The sequence below is a fragment of the Oncorhynchus masou genome, chromosome 9 (assembly GCF_036934945.1).
Source record: "Oncorhynchus masou masou isolate Uvic2021 chromosome 9, UVic_Omas_1.1, whole genome shotgun sequence".
In the NCBI taxonomy this organism is placed as follows: Eukaryota; Metazoa; Chordata; class Actinopteri; order Salmoniformes; family Salmonidae; genus Oncorhynchus; species Oncorhynchus masou.
In genome coordinates this window covers 23,106,992-23,126,020 of record NC_088220.1, presented here as the reverse complement: position 1 = coordinate 23,126,020, position 19,029 = coordinate 23,106,992, and the positions used below count along the sequence as shown (strand labels likewise).

The following is a 19,029-nucleotide window of genomic DNA, read 5'->3' as shown; positions in this document are numbered from 1 at the left end:
GACATCGGAGCCTAGAAAAAAAAACAAAGTCTTCTTCCAATCTAATAAAATAATAAAACTGTCAGGTCATCTGCATACTCAGACAGTGCTGTCTTGGATTCTTCATATCCCCTGGCTCAGAGAAACCAGTAAGCCTCACTCTTAAAAAATAAGAGCATTGGTTCAATTGCCAGACAATATAGCTGTCCTGAAATTGGGTATCCCTGCCTAATACCCCTATGGACGGGGATGGGGCAGCTCAAATCACCCTCCACTTTCACCATACATGAGGCCCCAGTATACAGTAAACTCATCGAGGACAAAAATAACATCCCCAAACCCAAAGGCTTTCATTGTTTTGAACAAGTGCTGGTGGTCCACACGGTCAGCCTTCTCCTGATCCAAAGAACGTAAACCCACATTCACATCAGACAGTTTGTCTAAAACATCTCTTATCAGAAACAAGTTATCAACAATTGAGCGGTCAGGTAAACAAAAAGACTGGTTCTTGTGGACCAAAAGCCCCAGATATTATTTCAACCTGTTTGAGAGACACTTAGATATCATTTTATATTCTGCCCAATTGAGAAATTCCATGTAACAACTGTTCAATAAACAGAGGATCACAATCGTCCGCCTTATAGAAGGCACAGTAGAAATCCACGGCATGTTGGCGCACCTCTCCGTCATCCGTGGTCACCTTCCCATCAGGGAGACCAAGGTAGACCATCTGTTTACGCTGCAATGTCGACTGCCCTGGGTAGCGCTTGGAGCATCCATATCCTTGAAGGTAGCAAAGCTAGACCTAATCAAGGCACCCTTCACTATTTCATGTAAAAACAGACTCAGTTCATTTCTCTTGTCCTGTAAGATCATGACTAGTCTGGGGTCATTTTGAGTGAGCAACTTAAATTCCATAGATTTGATGTCCTCTTCAAGGGCCCTGATAGTCTCTTAACTCTTAAACTTCAATACTAGACAGAGCAGTATACTGTTGACAAAACAGATGTATTTGGGCTTTCCCAACCTCCCCCCATTGTCTCAAGGACTCCAAATGCTATTGAATAACCCTCCATTTGTCCCAAAACATTTCACAAAACATGGCGACATGTAATAACTTAACATTAAAATACCAATAAGGTGACGACCTTTGTGGACAGGACAGGTGAATATCAACAGTAACAATATGGAAAAACCCACAGGAGTAATGTCACACCTTCCAACCCTACTACAGTAGTGATCAGATACATACAACCTGTCTAACCTTCCAACCCTACTACAGTAGTGATCAGATACATACAACCTGTCTAACCTTCCAACCATACAACAGTAGTGATCAGATACATACAACCTGTCTAACCTTCCAACCCTACTACAGTAGTGATCAGATACATACAACCTGTCTAACATTCCAACCCTACTACAGTAGTGATCAGATACATACAACCTGTCTAACCTTCCAACCCTACTACAGTAGTGATCAGATACATACAACCTGTCTAACCTGTCTAACCTCCAAACCCTACTACAATAGTGATCAGATACATACAACCTGTCTAACCTTCCAACCATACAACAGTAGTGATCAGATACATACAACCTGTCTAACCTTCCAACCCTATTACAGTAGTGATCAGATACATACAACCTGTCTAACTTTCCAATCCTACTACAGTAGTGATCAGATACATACAACCTGTCTAACCTCCCAACCCTACTACAGTAGTGATTAGATACACATAACCTGTCTAACCTTCCAACCCTACTGGTTTGATTCCAGGCTAAATCCTCCGGCCGTGATTGGGAGTCCCATAGGGCGGAGCACAATTGGCCCAGCGTCGTCCGGGTTTAGCCGGTGTAGGCCATAATTGTAAATAACAATTTGTTCTTAACTGACTTGCCTAGTTAAATAAAGGTTAAATAGATTATTTTTTGTTTTATTAATATTGAGAGAACCTACCCTTCGTACCTCCATATAGAAAAGGGAAGGAAAAACAGAAGAAACCACAGAGAAAACAGACAAAGAGAGAAAAGCACCCTATGAGGCATGATAATCATCATTGTTTAAATTGTATCTCAACCTTACCCCGTTTCCCACTACCTTTTGCTGCCATGACGGCAGTAGCAGAAACGCTTCTTCACACTCAACTGGTCTAACCCCACCATCTTCTGTAACACCACAGCTGACCTCACAAACTTTATCAACATAAAAAAAATCTGATAATTTTAGACATTTGCCAAAAGTCTGGTCCAGGAACCCCTTTACCTCTAGATTGTAAATTGAGTCATCGCCAGCTGCTATCGTGTCGACAGGGATATCAGAAATGTCCAGATCCTTCTCCTGATCCTCCTCAACTGAGGCCACAGACCCCTGACTGCCCTCTTCCACATCCCTCTCAACACTCCCCACTTGCACACCATCACTCATACCGGGCATCTCCTCCAATGCCTGGGAGACAAGATCCTACTGAACCCCCTCCTGAACCCCATCACTCATAATGGACATCTCCTCCACTGCCTGGGTGACTAGATCCACCTGAACCCCCTCCTGAACCCCATCACTCATAATGGACATCTCCTCCACTGCCTGGGAGACTAGATCCACCTGAACCCCCTCCTGTACCCCATCACTCATAATGGACATCTCCTCTACTACCTGGGTGACTAGATCCTACTGAACCCCCTCCTGTACCCCATCACTCATAATGGACATCTCCTCTACTACCTGGGTGACTAGATCCTACTGAACCCCCTCCTGAACCCCATCACTCATAATGGACATCTCCTCCACTGCCTGGGAGACTAGATCCTACTGAACCCCCTCGTGAACCCCATCACTCATAATGGACATCTCCTCTACTACCTGGGTGACTAGATCCTACTGAACCCCCTCCTGTACCCCGTCACTCATAATGGACATCTCCTCTACTAGCTGGGTGACTAGATCCTACTGAACCCCCTCCTGTACCCCATCACTCATAATGGACATCTCCTCTACTGCCTGGGTGACCTCATAATGGACATCTCCTCCACTGCCTGGGAGACTAGATCCTAATGAACCCCCTCCTGTACCCCATCACTCATAATGGACATCTCCTCTACTGCCTGGGTGACCTCATAATGGACATCTCCTCCACTGCCTGGGAGACTAGATCCACCTGAACCCCCTCCTGTACCCCATCACTCATAATGGACATCTCCTCTACTACCTGGGTGACTAGATCCACCTGAACCCCCTCCTGTACCCCATCACTCATAATGGACATCTCCTCTACTGCCTGGGTGACTAGATCCACCTGAACCCCCTCCTGAACCCCATCACTCATAATGGACATCTCCTCCACTGCCTGGGTGACTAGATCCACCTGAACCCCCTCCTGTACCCCATCACTCATAATGGACATCTCCTCTACTGCCTGGGTGACTAGATCCACCTGAACCCCCTCCTGTACCCCATCACTCATAATGGACATATCCTCTACTACCTGGGTGACTCGATCCACTTGAACCCCCTCCTGTACCCCATCACTCATAATGGTCATCTCCTCACCAGTCTGGGAAAATGGTTCCCCAGATCTGTCCTTACCTCCTACAGCAATACGTTTCTGCTGCACATCAGAAACTATGTTCCCCTCTGGTACAAGCTGCAACCCAGTACCCTCAACTCAGTACCCTCAACTCAGTACCCTCAACTCAGTACCCTCAACTCATTACCCTCAACTCAGTACCCTCAACTCAGTACCCTCAACTCATTACCCTCAACTCATTACCCTCAACTCAGTACCCTCATCTCATTACCCTCAACTCATTACCCTCAACTCATTACCCTCAACTCATTACCCTCAACTCAGTACCCTCAACTCATTACCCTCAACTCAGTACCCTCAACTCATTACCCTCAACTCAGTACCCTCAACTCAGTACCCTCAACTCAGTACCCTCAACTCAGTACCCTCAACTCATTACCCTCAACTCAGTACCCTCAACTCATTACCCTCATCTCATTACCCTCAACTCATTACCCTCAACTCATTACCCTCAACTCAGTACCCTCAACTCATTACCCTCAACTCATTACCCTCAACTCGGTACCCTCAACTCGGTACCCTCAACTCAGTACCCTCAACTCAGTACCCTCAACTCATTACCCTCAACTCAGTACCCTCAACTCATTACCCTCAACTCAGTACCCTCAACTCAGTACCCTCAACTCATTACCCTCAACTCATTACCCTCAACTCAGTACCCTCATCTCATTACCCTCAACTCATTACCCTCAACTCATTACCCTCAACTCAGTACCCTCAACTCATTACCTTAACTCAGTACCCTCAACTCATTACCCTCAACTCAGTACCCTCAACTCAACCCTCAACTCAGTACCCTCAACTCATTACCCTCAACTCAGTACCCTCAACTCATTATAACTCAGTACCCTCAACTCAGTACCCTCAACTCATTACCCTCAACTCATTACCCTCAACTCATTACCCTCAACTCATCAAACTCAGTACCCTCAACTCATTACCCTCAACTCATTACCCTCACATCAACTCGGTTCAACTCAGGGTGTTCAGTACCCTCAACTCATTACCCTCAACTCATTACCCTCAACTCAGTGTTTCAACTCAGTACCCTCAACTCAGTACCCTCAACTCATTACCCTCAACTCGGGTGTTCAACTCGGTACCCTCAACCTGTTCAACTCAGAGCCCTCAACTCGATGTTCAAAACCCTCAACAGTACCCTCAACTCAGTACCCTCAACTCAGTACCCTCAACTCAGTACCCTCAACTCAGTACCCTCAACACACACAACGTGTTCCTCAGCAACAGATGCTTGTAGCTGCTCTACCACTGTCGGCCCACCTCTCCCAACATCAGTGGGCCCAGGTGTTACGAGGAACACCTGCGCCCCTCCCTCTGCCTTCTCCCTTTTCGGGCAAGCATGTCGCTTATGGCCAACATTCCTATACTCCAAACACTTTTGACTACCCGTACTAGCATGAGCCTTATTCAATCTGTTGTCATATTTGACTTTAAACAAACTCCAAAGTCTGCTCCGGTGAGTCCAAAACATAAACACCTGTCACAGAAACGACATAACCTGTTTCAGAGCCGGGTGTTAGAAACTACATAACCTGTTTCAGAGCCGGGTGTTAGAAACTACATAACCTGTTTCAGAGCCGGGTGTTAGAAACGACATAACCTGTTTCAGAGCCGGGTGTTAGAAACTACATAACCTGTTTCAGAGCCGGGTGTTTGTTCATCCCAGCGGGACAATTTGAATTAAACTTGCAAACTTCCCGAACCGCAATAACTCGCGCTCCAATAGCCCATTGGGAATAACAGGCGGTAACATTCGAAATCGTAACCCTTGTTGATGGAGAAAAAAGCTGCCTACCTTCTCTCTTACGGCGACCAGAAACTCCTCCACAGTGACAGTAGCTTCAGTAACACACCTAAATCCGTGTTGAAGTGACAGTGACGGCGTCCCCATGTGGGTCGCCATCCCCACCAAAACCAGGGCATTTCCATCAGGAAATAAAATATACCTAATTCTACCACTGAAGAACCCTTAATCATGTATAGAACAAGAGAGAAGAGAGAGATCTAATGTCTTTACCTTCCTCCTCATTTCAGATACCTGGAAGGAAACCTCCTGACATCTGTTCCCAAAGAACTGTCCAGTCTGAAGCAGCTGTCTCTTGTGTATGTACTGTAGCAGGTCTATCAGAGAAACGGTGTTAACGATGCCAAAGCATCTCCATTTTATTTACATATTTGAAGCAGAGGATATTTATATTCTTTATTGAAACATAAAAACTGACCAGTTGTGTTCATGTCCTTCCTTGTTTAAAATTAAATGGTAAGTGGCTTCAGGTCCTTTATAAATATATTATTATGCCAGACAGTTCACTATTGTCTCTGTTGACTTTGAAGGTGTTTGTCCCAGTAGTGATATTGTGTCCTGTTGTGTGTGTGGTATTACACAGCGACCTGAGCAACAACAGCATCAACACTGTGGCCTCCATGACCTTCAGCAACATGACTCAGCTCGCCACTCTGTGAGTTACCATGACAACAAGCCACGGCCTGCCTGCTGGCCGCACTGGACCGGTTGGACACAGTGACCAGCGGCCTCAGTCACGTTTATGGTCATAACACAGTCACACACACAGTGTTGTGTTCCCATCATTATAACTGTCTCCTCTCTGCCCTCATTTTAATCCCAGGATCCTGAGTTACAACCAGATTCGGTGCATCTCGCTAAACGCATTCTATGGGCTTAAATCTCTGCGTCTCTTGTAAGTGTTGCTCCTTCCTCTCCCTATAATACCCTCTCTTCCTCTCCTCTCTTCCTCTCCTCTCTTCCTCTCCCAATGAGACTCTCTCTTCCTCGCCTCTCTACCTCTACCTATGATACCCTCTCTTCCTCTCTTCCTCTCCCTATGATATCCTCTCTTCCTCTCTTCCTCTCCCTATAATACCCTCTCTTCCTCTCCTCTCTTCCTCTCCTCTCTTCCTCTCCCAATGAGACTCTCTCTTCCTCGCCTCTCTACCTCTACCTATGATACCCTCTCTTCCTCTCTTCCTCTCCCTATGATACCCTCTCTTCCTCTCCCTATGATACCCTCTCTTCCTCTCCTCTCCTCTCTTCCTCGTCCTATGATACGATACCCTCTCTTCCTCTCCCTATGATACCCTCTCTTCCTCTCCTCTCTTCCTCTCCCTATGATACCCTCTCTTCCTCTCCTCTCTTCCTCTCCCCTATGATATCCTCTCTTCCTCTCCTCTCTTCCTCTCCATATGATATCCTCTCTTCCTCTCCTCTCTTCCTCTCCATATGATATCCTCTCTTCCTCTCCTCTCTTCCTCTCCCTATGATACCCTCTCTTCCTCTCCTCTCTTCCTCTCCCTATGATATCCTCTCTTCCTCTCCTCTCTTCCTCTCCATATGATATCCTCTCTTCCTCTCCTCTCTTCCTCTCCATATGATATCCTCTCTTCCTCTCCTCTCTTCCTCTCCCTATGATGCCCTCTCTTCCTCTCCTCTCTTCCTCTCCCTATGATACCCTCTCTTCCTCTCCTCTCTTCCTCTCCATATGATATCCTCTCTTCCTCTCCTCTCTTCCTCTACCTATGATACCCTCTCTTCCTCTCCTCTCTTCCTCTACCTATGATATCCTCTCTTCCTCTCCTCTCTTCCTCTCCCTATGATACCCTCTCTTCCTCTCCCAATAAGACTCTCTCTTCCTCACCTCTCTACCTCTACCTATGATACCCTCTCTTCCTCTCTTCCTCTCCCTATGATACCCTCTCTTCCTCTCTTCCTCTCCCTATGATACCCTCTCTTCCTCTCCTCTCTTCCTCTCCCTATGATACCCTCTCTTCCTCTCCTCTCTTCCTCTACCTATGATACCCTCTCTTCCTCTCTTCCTCTCCTCTCCTCTCTTCCTCTCCATATGATATCCTCTCTTCCTCTCCTCTCTTCCTCTACCTATGATACCCTCTCTTCCTCTCCTCTCTTCCTCTACCTATGATATCCTCTCTTCCTCTCCTCTCTTCCTCTCCCTATGATACCCTCTCTTCCTCTCCTCTCTTCCTCTACCTATGATATCCTCTCTTCCTCTCCTCTCTTCCTCTCCCTATGATACCCTCTCTTCCTCTCCCAATGAGACTCTCTCTTCCTCACCTCTCTACCTCTACCTATGATACCCTCTCTTCCTCTCCCTATGATACCCTCTCTTCCTCTCTTCCTCTCCTCTCCTCTCTTCCTCTCCCTATGATACCCTCTCTTCCTCTCCCTATGATACCCTCTCTTCCTCTCTTCCTCTCCCTATGATACCCTCTCTTCCTCTCTTCCTCTCCTCTCCTCTCTTCCTCTCCCTATGATACCCTCTCTTCCTCTCCTCTCCTCTCTTCCTCTCCCTATGATACCCTCTCTTCCTCTCTTCCTCTCCCTATGATACCCTCTCTTCCTCTCTTCCTCTCCTCTCTGCCTCTCCCTATGATACCCTCTCTTCCTCTCTTCCTCTCCTCTCCTCTCTTCCTCTCCCTATGATACCCTCTCTTCCTCTCTTCTCTTCCTCTCCCTATGGTACCCTCTCTTCTCTTCCTCTCCTCTCTTCCTCTCCCTATGATACCCTCTTCCTCTCTTCCTCTCCTCCTCTCTTCCTCTCCCTATGATACCCTCTCTTCCTCTCTTCTCTTCCTCTCCCTATGTTACCCTCTCTTCCTCTCTTCCTCTCCTCTCCTCTCGTCCTCTCCCTATGATACCCTCTCTTCCTCTCCTCTCTTCCTCTCCCTATGATACCCTCTCTTCCTCTCTTCCTCTCCCTATGATACCCTCTCTTCCTCTCTTCCTCTCCTCTCCTCTCTTCCTCTCCCTATGATACCCTCTCTTCCTCTCCTCTCTTCCTCTCCCTATGATACCCTCTCTTCCTCTCTTCCTCTCCTCTCTTCCTCTCCCTATGATACCCTCTCTTCCTCTCTTCCTCTCCTCTCCTCTCTTCCTCTCCCTATGATACCCTCTCTTCCTCTCTTCTCTTCCTCTCCCTATGATACCCTCTCTTCCTCTCTTCTCTTCCTCTCCTCTCTTCCTCTCCCTATGATACCCTCTCTTCCTCTCCTCTCTTCCTCTCCCTATGATACCCTCTCTTCCTCTCTTCCTCTCCCTATGATACCCTCTCTTCCTCTCTTCCTCTCCTCTCTTCCTCTCCCTATGATACCCTCTCTTCCTCTCTTCCTCTCCTCTCCTCTCTTCCTCTCCCTATGATACCCTCTCTTCCTCTCTTCTCTTCCTCTCCCTATGGTACCCTCTCTTCCTCTCTTCTCTTCCTCTCCTCTCTTCCTCTCCCTATGATATCCTCTCTTTCTCGCCTCTCTTCCTCTCCCTATGATACCCTCTCTTCCTCTCCTCTCTTCCTCTCCTCTCTTCCTCTTCCTATGATACCCTCTCTTTCTCGCCTCTCTTCCTCTCCCTATGGTACCCTCTCTTCCTCTCCTCTCTTCCTCTCCCTATGATGCCCTCTCTTTTTCACCTCTCTTCCTCTCCCTATGATACCCACTCTTCCTCTACTCTCTTCCTCTCCTCTCTTCCTCTCCCTATGATACTCTCTCTTTCTCGCCTCTTTTCCTCTCCCTATGATAACCTCTCTCCTCTCCTGTCTTCCTCTCCCTATGATACCCTCTCTTTCTCACCTCTATTCCTCTCCCTATGATATCCTCTCTCCTCTCCTCTCTTCCTCTCCCTAAGATACCTTCTCTTCCTCTCCCTATGATACCCTCTCTTCCTCTCCTCTCTTCCTCTCCCTATGATACCCTCTCTTCCTCTCCCTATGATACCCACTCTTCCTCTCCTCTCTTCCTATTCTTCCCTTATTTCCTCTCTTCCTCTCTCCTCTCCCCCATCTCATCTCTCCTCCTCTCCCCCTCTCCCCCTCTCCATCCAGAGTGCTGTGTGATAAATGGGCCCTCCACCTCCCAGACTGCTTGTGATCCATCTTCCCTTTCACCCCTGACTCCAAAACAACTCCAAATAAATAAAACATAGAGAACAGAAGCTAAACGCTCTTTCTTCTTCTACTCTTCTTTCTCTGTTCAGATAAAATACTCCTTATTAACTTGGGCCAGGGGGTGACTGTTGAAACACACAACAGACTGCAGATACGCCACAGGTTCTGGGCTAGGAAAGCACCACAGGGCCAAGCAGTGTCTCTCTCTCTTATTCTCTGTCTCTGTCTCGCTGTCTCTCTTTATCTCTCTCTCCCTCTCACACACACACATTCTTTCATCTCTCTCTGCCTCTGTCTCTCTCTTTCTCTCTCCCCCTCTCCCTCGCTCTCTCTCTGAACAGTAAACATTACACTCAGAGGTTCCATAATAATAAAAACATTACAAATGTCATATTATGTCTATATACAGTTTCTCTCTCTGAATGACATCTAATGGAATGTGAACCCAGAGAGGCAGATCACCACTGGGGTTAGTCACATGCTAAAGGCTGGAGACTAGGACGCTGCCTGGGGACCCTCTGCGTGTGGGGCAACAATCCCCTATCCCTCACGCTCTCCTTGTTTACAATCTATTTCAGGACTCTCCACGGAAACGACCTTTCAACTATACCAGAGGGAACCTTCAACCACTTGACATCTCTGTCTCATCTGTGAGTGTGAAATTGTGTGAGGTCTTTCACAATAGTAATAATAAAGGCACACACACATCTCTCTCACTCACACACCAACCCCCCCTCCCCACACAGACCCACTACTGCCGCAGAATGTAGAATCCGTTTTACTTGTTTGACTTCGTGAAACGTGAAGTGTCAGAAAACTCAACACGAGTAAAGAGCAGTGTTGTGCTGGGAGAGTAGGCCACACAGAACATATTTGAGACAGAGAGTGAGAGGGGGGGAGAGAGAGTGAGATGGAGAGGGGGGAGAGAGAGAGTTAGAGAGCGGGTGGGAGAGAGAGAGAGAGGGAGCGGAGGAGAGAGAAAGAGAGAGAGGCAGAGAGAGATTGTGAGTGAGAATGTGTGTGTGTGAGAGAGAGAGTGATAGAGGGAGAGAGAGAGAGAGAGAGAGAGAGAGAGAGAGAGAGAGAGAGAGAGAGAGAGAGAGAGAGAGAGAGAGAGAGAGAGAGAGAGAGAGAGAGAGAGAGAGAGAGAGAGAGAGAGAGAGAGAGAGAGAGAGAGAGAGAGAGAGAGAGAGAGAGAGAGAGAGAGAGAGAGAGAGAGAGAGAGAGAGAGTGAGAGAGAGTGTATGTGAGGGAGTGAGAGAGTGTATGTGAGAGAGTGAGAGAGTGTATGTGAGGGAGTGAGAGAGTGTATGTGAGAGAGTGAGAGAGTATGTGAGAGAGTGAGAGAGTGTAGTGAGAGAGAGAGAGAGTAGAGAGAGAGAGTGTATGTGAGAGAGTGAGAGAGTGTATGTGAGAGAGTGAGAGAGTGTATGTGAGAGAGTGAGAGAGTGTATGTGAGAGAGTGAGAGAGTGTATGTGAGAGAGTGAGAGTATGTGAGAGTGAGTGTATGTGAGAGAGTGAGTGTATGTGAGAGAGTGAGTGATGTGAGAGAGTGAGTGTATGTGAGAGAGTGAGTGTATGTGAGAGAGTGAGTGTATGTGAGAGAGTGAGTGTATGTGAGAGAGTGAGTGTATGTGAGAGAGTGAGTGTATGTGAGAGAGTGAGTGTATGTGAGAGAGTGAGTGTATGTGAGAGAGAGAGTGTATGTGAGAGAGAGAGTGTATGTGAGAGAGAGAGTGTATGTGAGAGAGAGAGTGTATGTGAGAGAGCGAGGGGGGCAGAGAGGGAGTGAGAGAAAGTGAGAGAGAGAAGGGGAGAGAGAGAAGGGGGAAGAGAGAGGGGGAGTGAGAGAAAGAGAGAGAGAGAAATAATGGGAGAGAGAGTGTCTGAGAGAGAGAGAGAGATGGCCAGAGAGAGTGGGGGGAGAGAGAGATGAGAGAGGGGATGGGGAGCGAGAGTGGGAGAGCGATGGGGAATGAGTGAGAGAGAGTGAGAGAGAGTGAGAGAGAGTGAGAGAGAGTGAGAGAGAGAGAGAGAGAGAGAGAGAGTTAGTTAAGTTATTTTTTGTGGCACCTGAGCACACGACTGAACAGTAGTCAAGGTATGACAAAACTAGGGCCTGTAGGACCTGCCTTGTTGATAGTGTTGTTAAGAAGGCAGAGCATCACTTTATTATAGACAGACTTCTCCCCATCTTAGCTATTACTGCATCAATATGTTTTGACCATGACAGTTTACAATCCAGGGTTATTTAGTTGACATTTAGGGTTTAGTGAATGATTTGTCCCAAATACAATGCTTTTAGTTTTAGAAATATTTAGGACTAATGTATTCCTTGCCACCCACTCTGAAGCTTACTGCAGCTCTTTAAGTGTTGCATTCATTTCAGTTGCTGTAGTAGCTGACGTGTATCGTGTTAAGTCATCCGCATACGTAGACACTCTGGCTTTACTCAAAGTCAGTGGCACATGTCCTTAGTAAAACATTTCATTGAAAACGCAATTGACAAAAATCAGTTGTGGGACACAAATTAAGCACGACAACGCCACAGGAATTAGCCAGACAAGATGAAGGAATTTGGAAAACTTATTTTGATAATCTATATAAAAACATCCCATAATAAGACTTACAACAGAACCAATTAGAAATGAAATAAAAGTTGAACGTCCTTGAATCAGTCATTAAAAACAACCAAAATCCCATTAAATGAATCAATAACCCAACAATAATTCAATGAAAAGCTCAAATCTATAAAACCAAAGAAGGCTTGTGGTCTCAACAACATCAGAAATGAAATGCTGAAAAACAGCACACCTGAGTTGCAAAATGCTGTGCTTAAATTGTTCAACGTGGTTATAACTTCTGGCTGCTTCCCTGATGTCTGGAACCACGGGCTCCTCTCAGCTATTTCAATAAAGTGGAGACAAATCAATCCCCAATAATTACAGGGGAATTTGAGTAAACAGCAACTTGGGAAAGTTTTCTTACACTAATTAATAAACATGTCCACCACTAAAAAGAGGGCAAAATCTTTGCTTGATTTATTGACTTTAAAAAAGCATTTTATTCTATTTGGCACGAAGGGCTATTCTCCAAAGTTCTCCAAAGTGGGCTTGGTGGTAAGGTAAGGACTTAATCAAATGTATGTACTCAGAAAACAAGTGTGCAATAAAAATCAAAAACCGAAGAACAGAATTCTTTTCACAACGTCAAAGTGTGAGACAAGGCTGCAGTTTGAGTCCAAATCTTTTCAACATTTATATCAATGAATTAGCAGACATGTTGGACCATTCTGCAGCCCCAGGACTCACACTATTTGACACAGGTAAAATACCTGCTATATACTAATGACTTGGTACTTCCATCATCAAACATAGAAGGTCTTCAACAGAACCTTAACATTCTAGAGCAATTGCTATCTGGACCTAAACAGAGAATAAGAATTGGCTGATTATCTCTACTCTGTCAGAGATACGAAGCAGAGACAGATCCTTACCAAGTACAGGCTGAGTGACCACCGATGGCAGCAGAAAGCGGCAGACATAAAAAGACATGGCTACCCAAAGAGGAGTGTGTATGTGGTCACTGCTCGACATGGGAGGTAGAAAAAGAGACACACTTTCTCCTTTACTGTGAGAAATATTCTTCACCAAGTGATTCATTATTCCTATTACTACATTTATTGCACATTTTAACGTATTACACCCAGAGGAAAAACAATAAATACTCATGGGTGAAGGAGCAATGGTAGTGGTATGGGTGGTAATGGTAATGATAGAAGTTTAGTGATGGTGGTATTATTCTTTATCATTTTATTACAATGCAATGTTTTTCATGCCAATAAAGCAGCTTGAATTTGAAAAATTGAATTTGAGAGAGTGACAGGGGGAGAGAGAGAAAGAGAGAGAGAAAGAGAGAGAAAGAGAGAGAAGAGGGAGAGAGATAGAGGGAGAGAGAGATAGAGGGAGAGAGAGATAGAGAGAGATAGAGGGAGGGAGAGAGAGAGAGCGAGAGAGAGACAGACAGAGAGAGGGAGGGAGAGAGAGAGAGAGAGAGAGAGAGAGAGAGAGAGAGAGAGAGAGAGAGAGAGAGAGAGAGAGAGAGAGAGAGAGAGGAGGGAGAGAGGGAGAGAGAGAGAGAGAGGGGGAGAGAGAGGAGAGACAGAGAGAGAGAGGAGAGAGAGGGAGAGAGAGAGAGGAGAGAGAGAGAGATAGAGAGAGATAGAGAGAGAGTGAGAGAGAGAGGGAGAGAGAGTGACAGGGGGAGAGAGAGAAAGAGAGAGAGAGGGAGAGAGAGTGACGGGAGATAGAGAGAGAGAGAGGGGGAGAGAGAGTGAGGGGAGGAGAGGGAGAGGGAGAGAGAGGTAGAGAGAAAGAGGTAGAGAGGGAGAGAGAGAGGGAGAGAGAATGAGTGAGAGACAGACAGAGAGAGAGGGAGAGAGAGAGAGTGGGAGAGAGAGAGAGAGAAAGAGAGAGAGAGGAGGGAGAGAGAGAAGGGGAGAGAGAGAGTGAGAGAGAGAGAGTGTGACAGGAGGAGAGAGAGAGAGAGAGGGAGAGAGTGACAGGGGGAGAGAGAGAGAGAGAGAAGGGGAGAGAGAGTGAGGGGAGGAGAGGTAGAGAGAGAGAGGGAGAGAGAGAGAGCGAGAGAGAGAGAGAGAGATATGTGACCACTAGGTGTATAATTCCTGTATTTTGTTGCCCTCCAGGGCTCTGGGTGCCAACCCCCTGTATTGTAACTGTGACCTGCGCTGGCTGTCTCAGTGGGTGAAGGCTGGCTTCAAGGAGCCTGGCATCGCCCGCTGTTCCGGACCACCTGACATGGCCGACCGCCTGCTGCTCACCACACCGCTCAACCGCTTCCAGTGCAAAGGTGAGCAACAACACTGGCTGTGATATCTCCATCCTTTTTGTTCTCCTCTCCTCCATCTTCTGCTCTGTTGCCCTGCTTCTGCTTTATTTGTACCTCTCTCTTTCTCCTAATCTCCTTTCCTTTTCCTCTTCCTCCCCTCTTCTCCTTTCCTTTCCTTTTCCTCTCTCTCCCCCTCTCCGTTTCTCCTCATCACCTTTCCTCTTCCTCTCTCTCCCCCTCTCCTTTCTCCTCCTCTCCTTTCCTCTTCCCCTCTCTCCTCTTCTCCTTTCCTTTCCTCTTCCTCTCTCTCCCCCTCTCCTTTCTCCTCCTGTCCTTTCCTCTTCCTCGCTCTCCACTTCTCCTTTCCTTTCCTCTTCCTCTCTCTTCCCCTCTTCTCCTTTCCTCTTCGTCTCTCTCCCCCTCTCCTCCTCTCCTTTCCTCTTCCTCTCTCTCCCCTCTCCTCCTCTCCTTTCCTCTTCCCCTCTCCCCTCTCCTTTCCTCTTCCTCTCTCCCCCTGTCCTCTTCTCCTTTCCTTTCCTCTTCCTCTCTCTCTCTCTCCCCTCTCCTTTCCTCTTCCTCTCTCTCCCCCCTCCTCTTCTCATTTCCTTTCCTCTTCCTCTCTCTTCTCCTCTCCTTTCCTCTTCCTCTCTCTCCCCTCTCCTCCTCTCCTCTTCCTCTCTTTCCCCTCTCCTCGCCTTTCCTCTTCCTCTCTCTCCCCCTCCTTTCCTCTTCCTCTCTCTCCCCCTCTCCACCTCTCCTTTCCTCTTCCTCTCTATCCCCTCTCCTCCTCTCCTTTCCTCTTCCTCTCTCTCCCCCTCTCCTCTTCTCCTTTTCTTTCCTCTTCCTCTCTCTCTCCCCCTCTCCTTTTCTCCTCCTTTCCTTTCCTCTTCATCTCTCTCTCCTCCTCTCCTTTCCTCTTCCTCTCTCTCCCCCTCTCCTCTTCTCCTTTTCTTTCCTCTTCCTCTCTCTCCCCCTCTCCTTTTCTCCTCCTTTCCTTTCCTCTTCTCCCCCCTTCTTCTCTCTCCCCCCTCTCCTCTCTCTCCCTTTCCTCTTCCTCTCTCACCCCTCTCTCCTCTCCTCTCCTTTCCCCCTCCTCCTCACTCTTCCCCCCTCTCCTCCTCTCCTCCTCTTCCTTTCCTCTTCCTTTCCTCTTCCTCTCTCTCCTCTCCTTTCCTCTTCCTCTCTCTCCCCTCTCCTTTCCTCTCCTTTCTCCTCCTCTCCTTTCCTCTTCCCCCCTCTCTCCTCTTCTCCTCCCCCCCTTTCCTCTTCCTCTCTCCTCTCTCTCCCCTCTCCTTTATCCTCCTGTCCTTTCCTCTTCCTCGCTCCCTCCCTTTCCTCTTCTCCTTTCCTTTCCTCTTCCTCTCTCTTCCCCCTCCTCCTTTCCTCTTCCTCGCTCTCCTCTTCTCCTTTCCTCTTCCTCTCTCTTCCCCTCTCCTTTTTGGCTCCTCTCCTTTCCTCTTCCTCTCTTTCCCCTCTCCTCTCCTTTCTCCTCCTCTCCTTTCCTCTTCCCCTCTCTCCTCTTCTCCTTTCCTTTCCTCTTCCTCTCTCTCCCCCTCTCCTCTATCCTCCTGTCCTTTCCTCTTCCTCGCTCTCCTCTTCTCCTTTCCTTTCCTCTTCCTCTCTCTTCCCCTCTTCTCCTTTCCTCTTCTTCTCTCTCTCCCCCTCTCCCCTCTCCTTTCCTCTTCCTCTCTTTCCCCTCTCCTCTCCTTTCCTCTTCCTCTCTCTCCCCCCTCCTTTCCTCTTCCTCTCTCTCCCCCTCTCCCACTTTCCTTTCCTATTCCTCTCTCTCCCCTCTCTCCTCTCATCTCCTTTCCTCTTCCTCACTCTCCCCCTCTCCCTTTCCTCTTCCTCTCTTTCCCCTCTCCTCTCCTTTCCTCTTCCTCTCTCTCCCCCCTCCTTTCCTCTTCCTCTCTCTCCCCCTCTCCCCCTTTCCTTTCCTATTCCTCTCTCTCCCCTCTCTTCTCTCATCTCCTTTCCTCTTCCTCACTCTCCCCCTCTCTCCTTTCATCTTCCTCTCTCTCCTCTCCCCTCTCATTTTTGTCTTCCTCTCTCCCTCCTCTCCTTTCCTCTTCCTCTCTTTCCCCTCTCCTCTCTTTTCCTCTTCCTCTCTCTCCCCCTCCTTTCCTCTTCCTCTCTCTCCCCCTCTCCTTTCTCCTCCTCTCCTTTCCTCTTCCCCTCTCTCCTCTTCTCCTTTCCTTTCCTCTTCCTCTCTCTCCCCCTCTCCTTCTTCCACCTGTCCTTTCCTCTTCCTCGCTCTCCTCTTCTCCTTTCCTTTCCTCTTCCTCTCTCTTCCCCTCTTCTCCTTTCCTCTTCCTCTCTCTCCCCCTCTCCTCCTCTCCTTTCCTCTTCCTCTCTCTCCCCTCTCTTCCTTTCCTCTTCCTCTCTCTCTCTCCCCTCTCCTTTCCTCTTCCTCTCTCCCCCTCTCCTCTTCTCCCTTTCCTTCCTTTTTGTCTTCCTCTCTCTCTCCCCCTCTCATCCTCTCCTTTCCTCTTTTCCTCTTCCTCTCTCTCCCCCTCTCCTCCTCGCCCTCTCTCCCCCTCCCCTCCTCTCCTTTCCTCTTCCTCTCTTTCCCCTCTCCTCTCCTTTCCTCTTCCTCTCTTTCCCCCTCTTTTTTCCACCTCTCCCCCTTCCTCCTTCCTCTCTCCTCTCTCCTCTCTCTCCTCCTCTCCCTCTCTTTCCTCTCTCCTCTCTCCCCCTCTCCTCTTCTCCTTTCCTTTCCTCTTCCCCTCTCTCCTCTTCTCCTTTCCTTTCCTTTCCTCTTCCTCTCTCTCCCCCTCTCTCCTCCTGTCCTTTCCTCTTCCTCGCTCTCCTCTTCTCCTTTCATTTCCTCTTCCTCTCTCTTCCCCTCTTCTCCTTTCCTCTTCCTCTCTCTCCCCCTCTCCTCCTCTCCCTCTCCTTTCCTCTTCCTCTCTCTCCCCCTCTTCCTCTCCTCTCCCTTTCCTCTTCCTCTCTCCCCTCTCCTTTCCTCTTCCTCTCTCCCCTCTCCTCTCTCTCCTTTCCTTTCCTCTTCCTCTCTCTCCCCTCTCTCCCCCTCTCATCCTCTCTCCTTTCCTCTTTCCGCCTCTCCTCCCCTTCTCTCATCCTGTCCCCCTCTCTCATCATTCCTTTCCTCTTCCTCTTCCTCTCCTTTCTCCCTCTCTCCTCCTCTCCCTTTCCTCTTCCTCTCCTTTCCTCTTCTCTCCCCTCTCTCCTTTCCTCTTCCTCTCTCCCCCTCTCCTCTTCTCCTTTCCTTTCCTCTTCCTCTCTCTCTCCCCCTCTCATCCTCTCCTTTCCTCTTCCTCTCTCTCCCCTCTCCTCTTCTCCTTTCCTCTTCCTCTCTCTCCCCCTCTTCTCCTCTCCTTTCCTCTTCCTCTCTCTCCCCCTCTCCTCTTCTCCTTTCCTTTCCTCTTCCTCTCTCTCCCCCTCTCCTCTTCTCCTTTCCTTTCCTCTTCTTCTCTCTCCCCTCTCTCCTCTCATCTCCTTTCCTCTTCCTCTCTCCCCTCTCCCCCTCTCCTTTCCTCTTCCTCTCTCTCCCCCTCCTCTCCTCTCATTTCCTCTTCCTCTCTCTCCCCTCTCCTTTCCTCTTCCTCTCTCCCCCTCTCCTCTTCTCCTTTCCTTTCCTCTTCCTCTATCTCTCCCCCTCTCATCCTCTCCTTTCCTCTTCCGCTCTCTCCCCCTCTCCTCTTCTCCTTTCCTTTCCTCTTCCTCTCTCTCCCCTCTTCTCCTCTCCTTTCCTCTTCCTCTCTCTCCCCCTCTCCTCTTCTCCTTTCATTTCCTCTTCCTCTCTCTCCCCCTCTCCTCTTCTCCTTTCCTTTCCTCTTCTTCTCTCTCCCCTCTCTCCTCTCATCTCCTTTCCTCTTCCTCTCTCCCCTCTCCCCTCTCCTTTCCTCTTCCTCTCTCTCCCCCTCTTCTCCTCTCCTTTCCTCTTCCTCTCTCTCCCCTCTCCTTTCCTCTTCCTCTCCCCCCTCTCCTCTTCTCCTTTCCTTTCCTCTTCCTCTATCTCTCCCCCCTCTCCTCTTCTCCTTTCCTTTCCTCTTCCGCTCTCTCCCCCTCTCCTCTTCTCCTTTCCTTTCCTCTTCCTCTCTCTCCCCCTCTTCTCCTCTCATCCCTTTCCTCTTCCTCTCTCTCCCCCTCTCCTCTTCTCCTCCTTCTCCTTTCCTCTTCCTCTCTCTCCCCCTCTCCTCTTCCTCCTTTCCTCTTCTTCTCCCTCTTCTTCTCTCCTTTCCCCTCTCCTCTCATCTCCTTTTTCCTCTTCCTCTCTCCCCCCTCTCCCCTCTCCTTTCCTCTTCCTCTCTCTCCCCCTCCTCTCCTCTCCTTTCCTCTTCCTCTCTCCCCCTCTCCTCCTTTCCTCTTCCTCTCTTTCCCCTCTCCTCTCCTTTCCTCTTCCTCTCTCTCCCCCCTCCTTTCCTCTTCCTCTCTCTCCCCCTCTCAGCCTCTCCTTTCCTCTTCCTCTCTCTCCCCTCTCCTCCTCTCCTTTTCTCTTCCTCTTTCTCCCCCTCTCCTCTTCTCCTTTTCTTTCCTCTTCCTCTCTCTCCCCCTCTCCTTTTCTCCTCCTCTCCTTTCCTATTCCTCTATCTCCCCCTCTCCTCTTCTCCTTTTCTCCTCCTCTCCTTTCCTCTTCTTCTCACTCTCCCCCTCTCCTCCTCTCCTTTCCTCTTCCTCTCTCTCCTCTCCCCTCTCATTTTTGTCTTCCTCTCTCTTCCCC

The 19,029-nt window shown here is 48.5% G+C and overlaps 1 protein-coding gene across 1 annotated transcript in view; it reads left to right on the top strand.

Moving 5' to 3' along the window:
- Positions 1-19,029, top strand: part of LOC135545699 (slit homolog 3 protein-like) — a 450,244-nt gene that overhangs the window by 356,122 nt on the left and 75,093 nt on the right. The window contains exons 23-27 of the mRNA XM_064973499.1: positions 5,622-5,690; positions 5,975-6,046; positions 6,215-6,286; positions 10,075-10,146; positions 14,203-14,366. Coding sequence (XP_064829571.1) covers positions 5,622-5,690; positions 5,975-6,046; positions 6,215-6,286; positions 10,075-10,146; positions 14,203-14,366 — 449 coding nt within the window. The remainder of the gene's footprint in view (positions 1-5,621; positions 5,691-5,974; positions 6,047-6,214; positions 6,287-10,074; positions 10,147-14,202; positions 14,367-19,029) is intronic.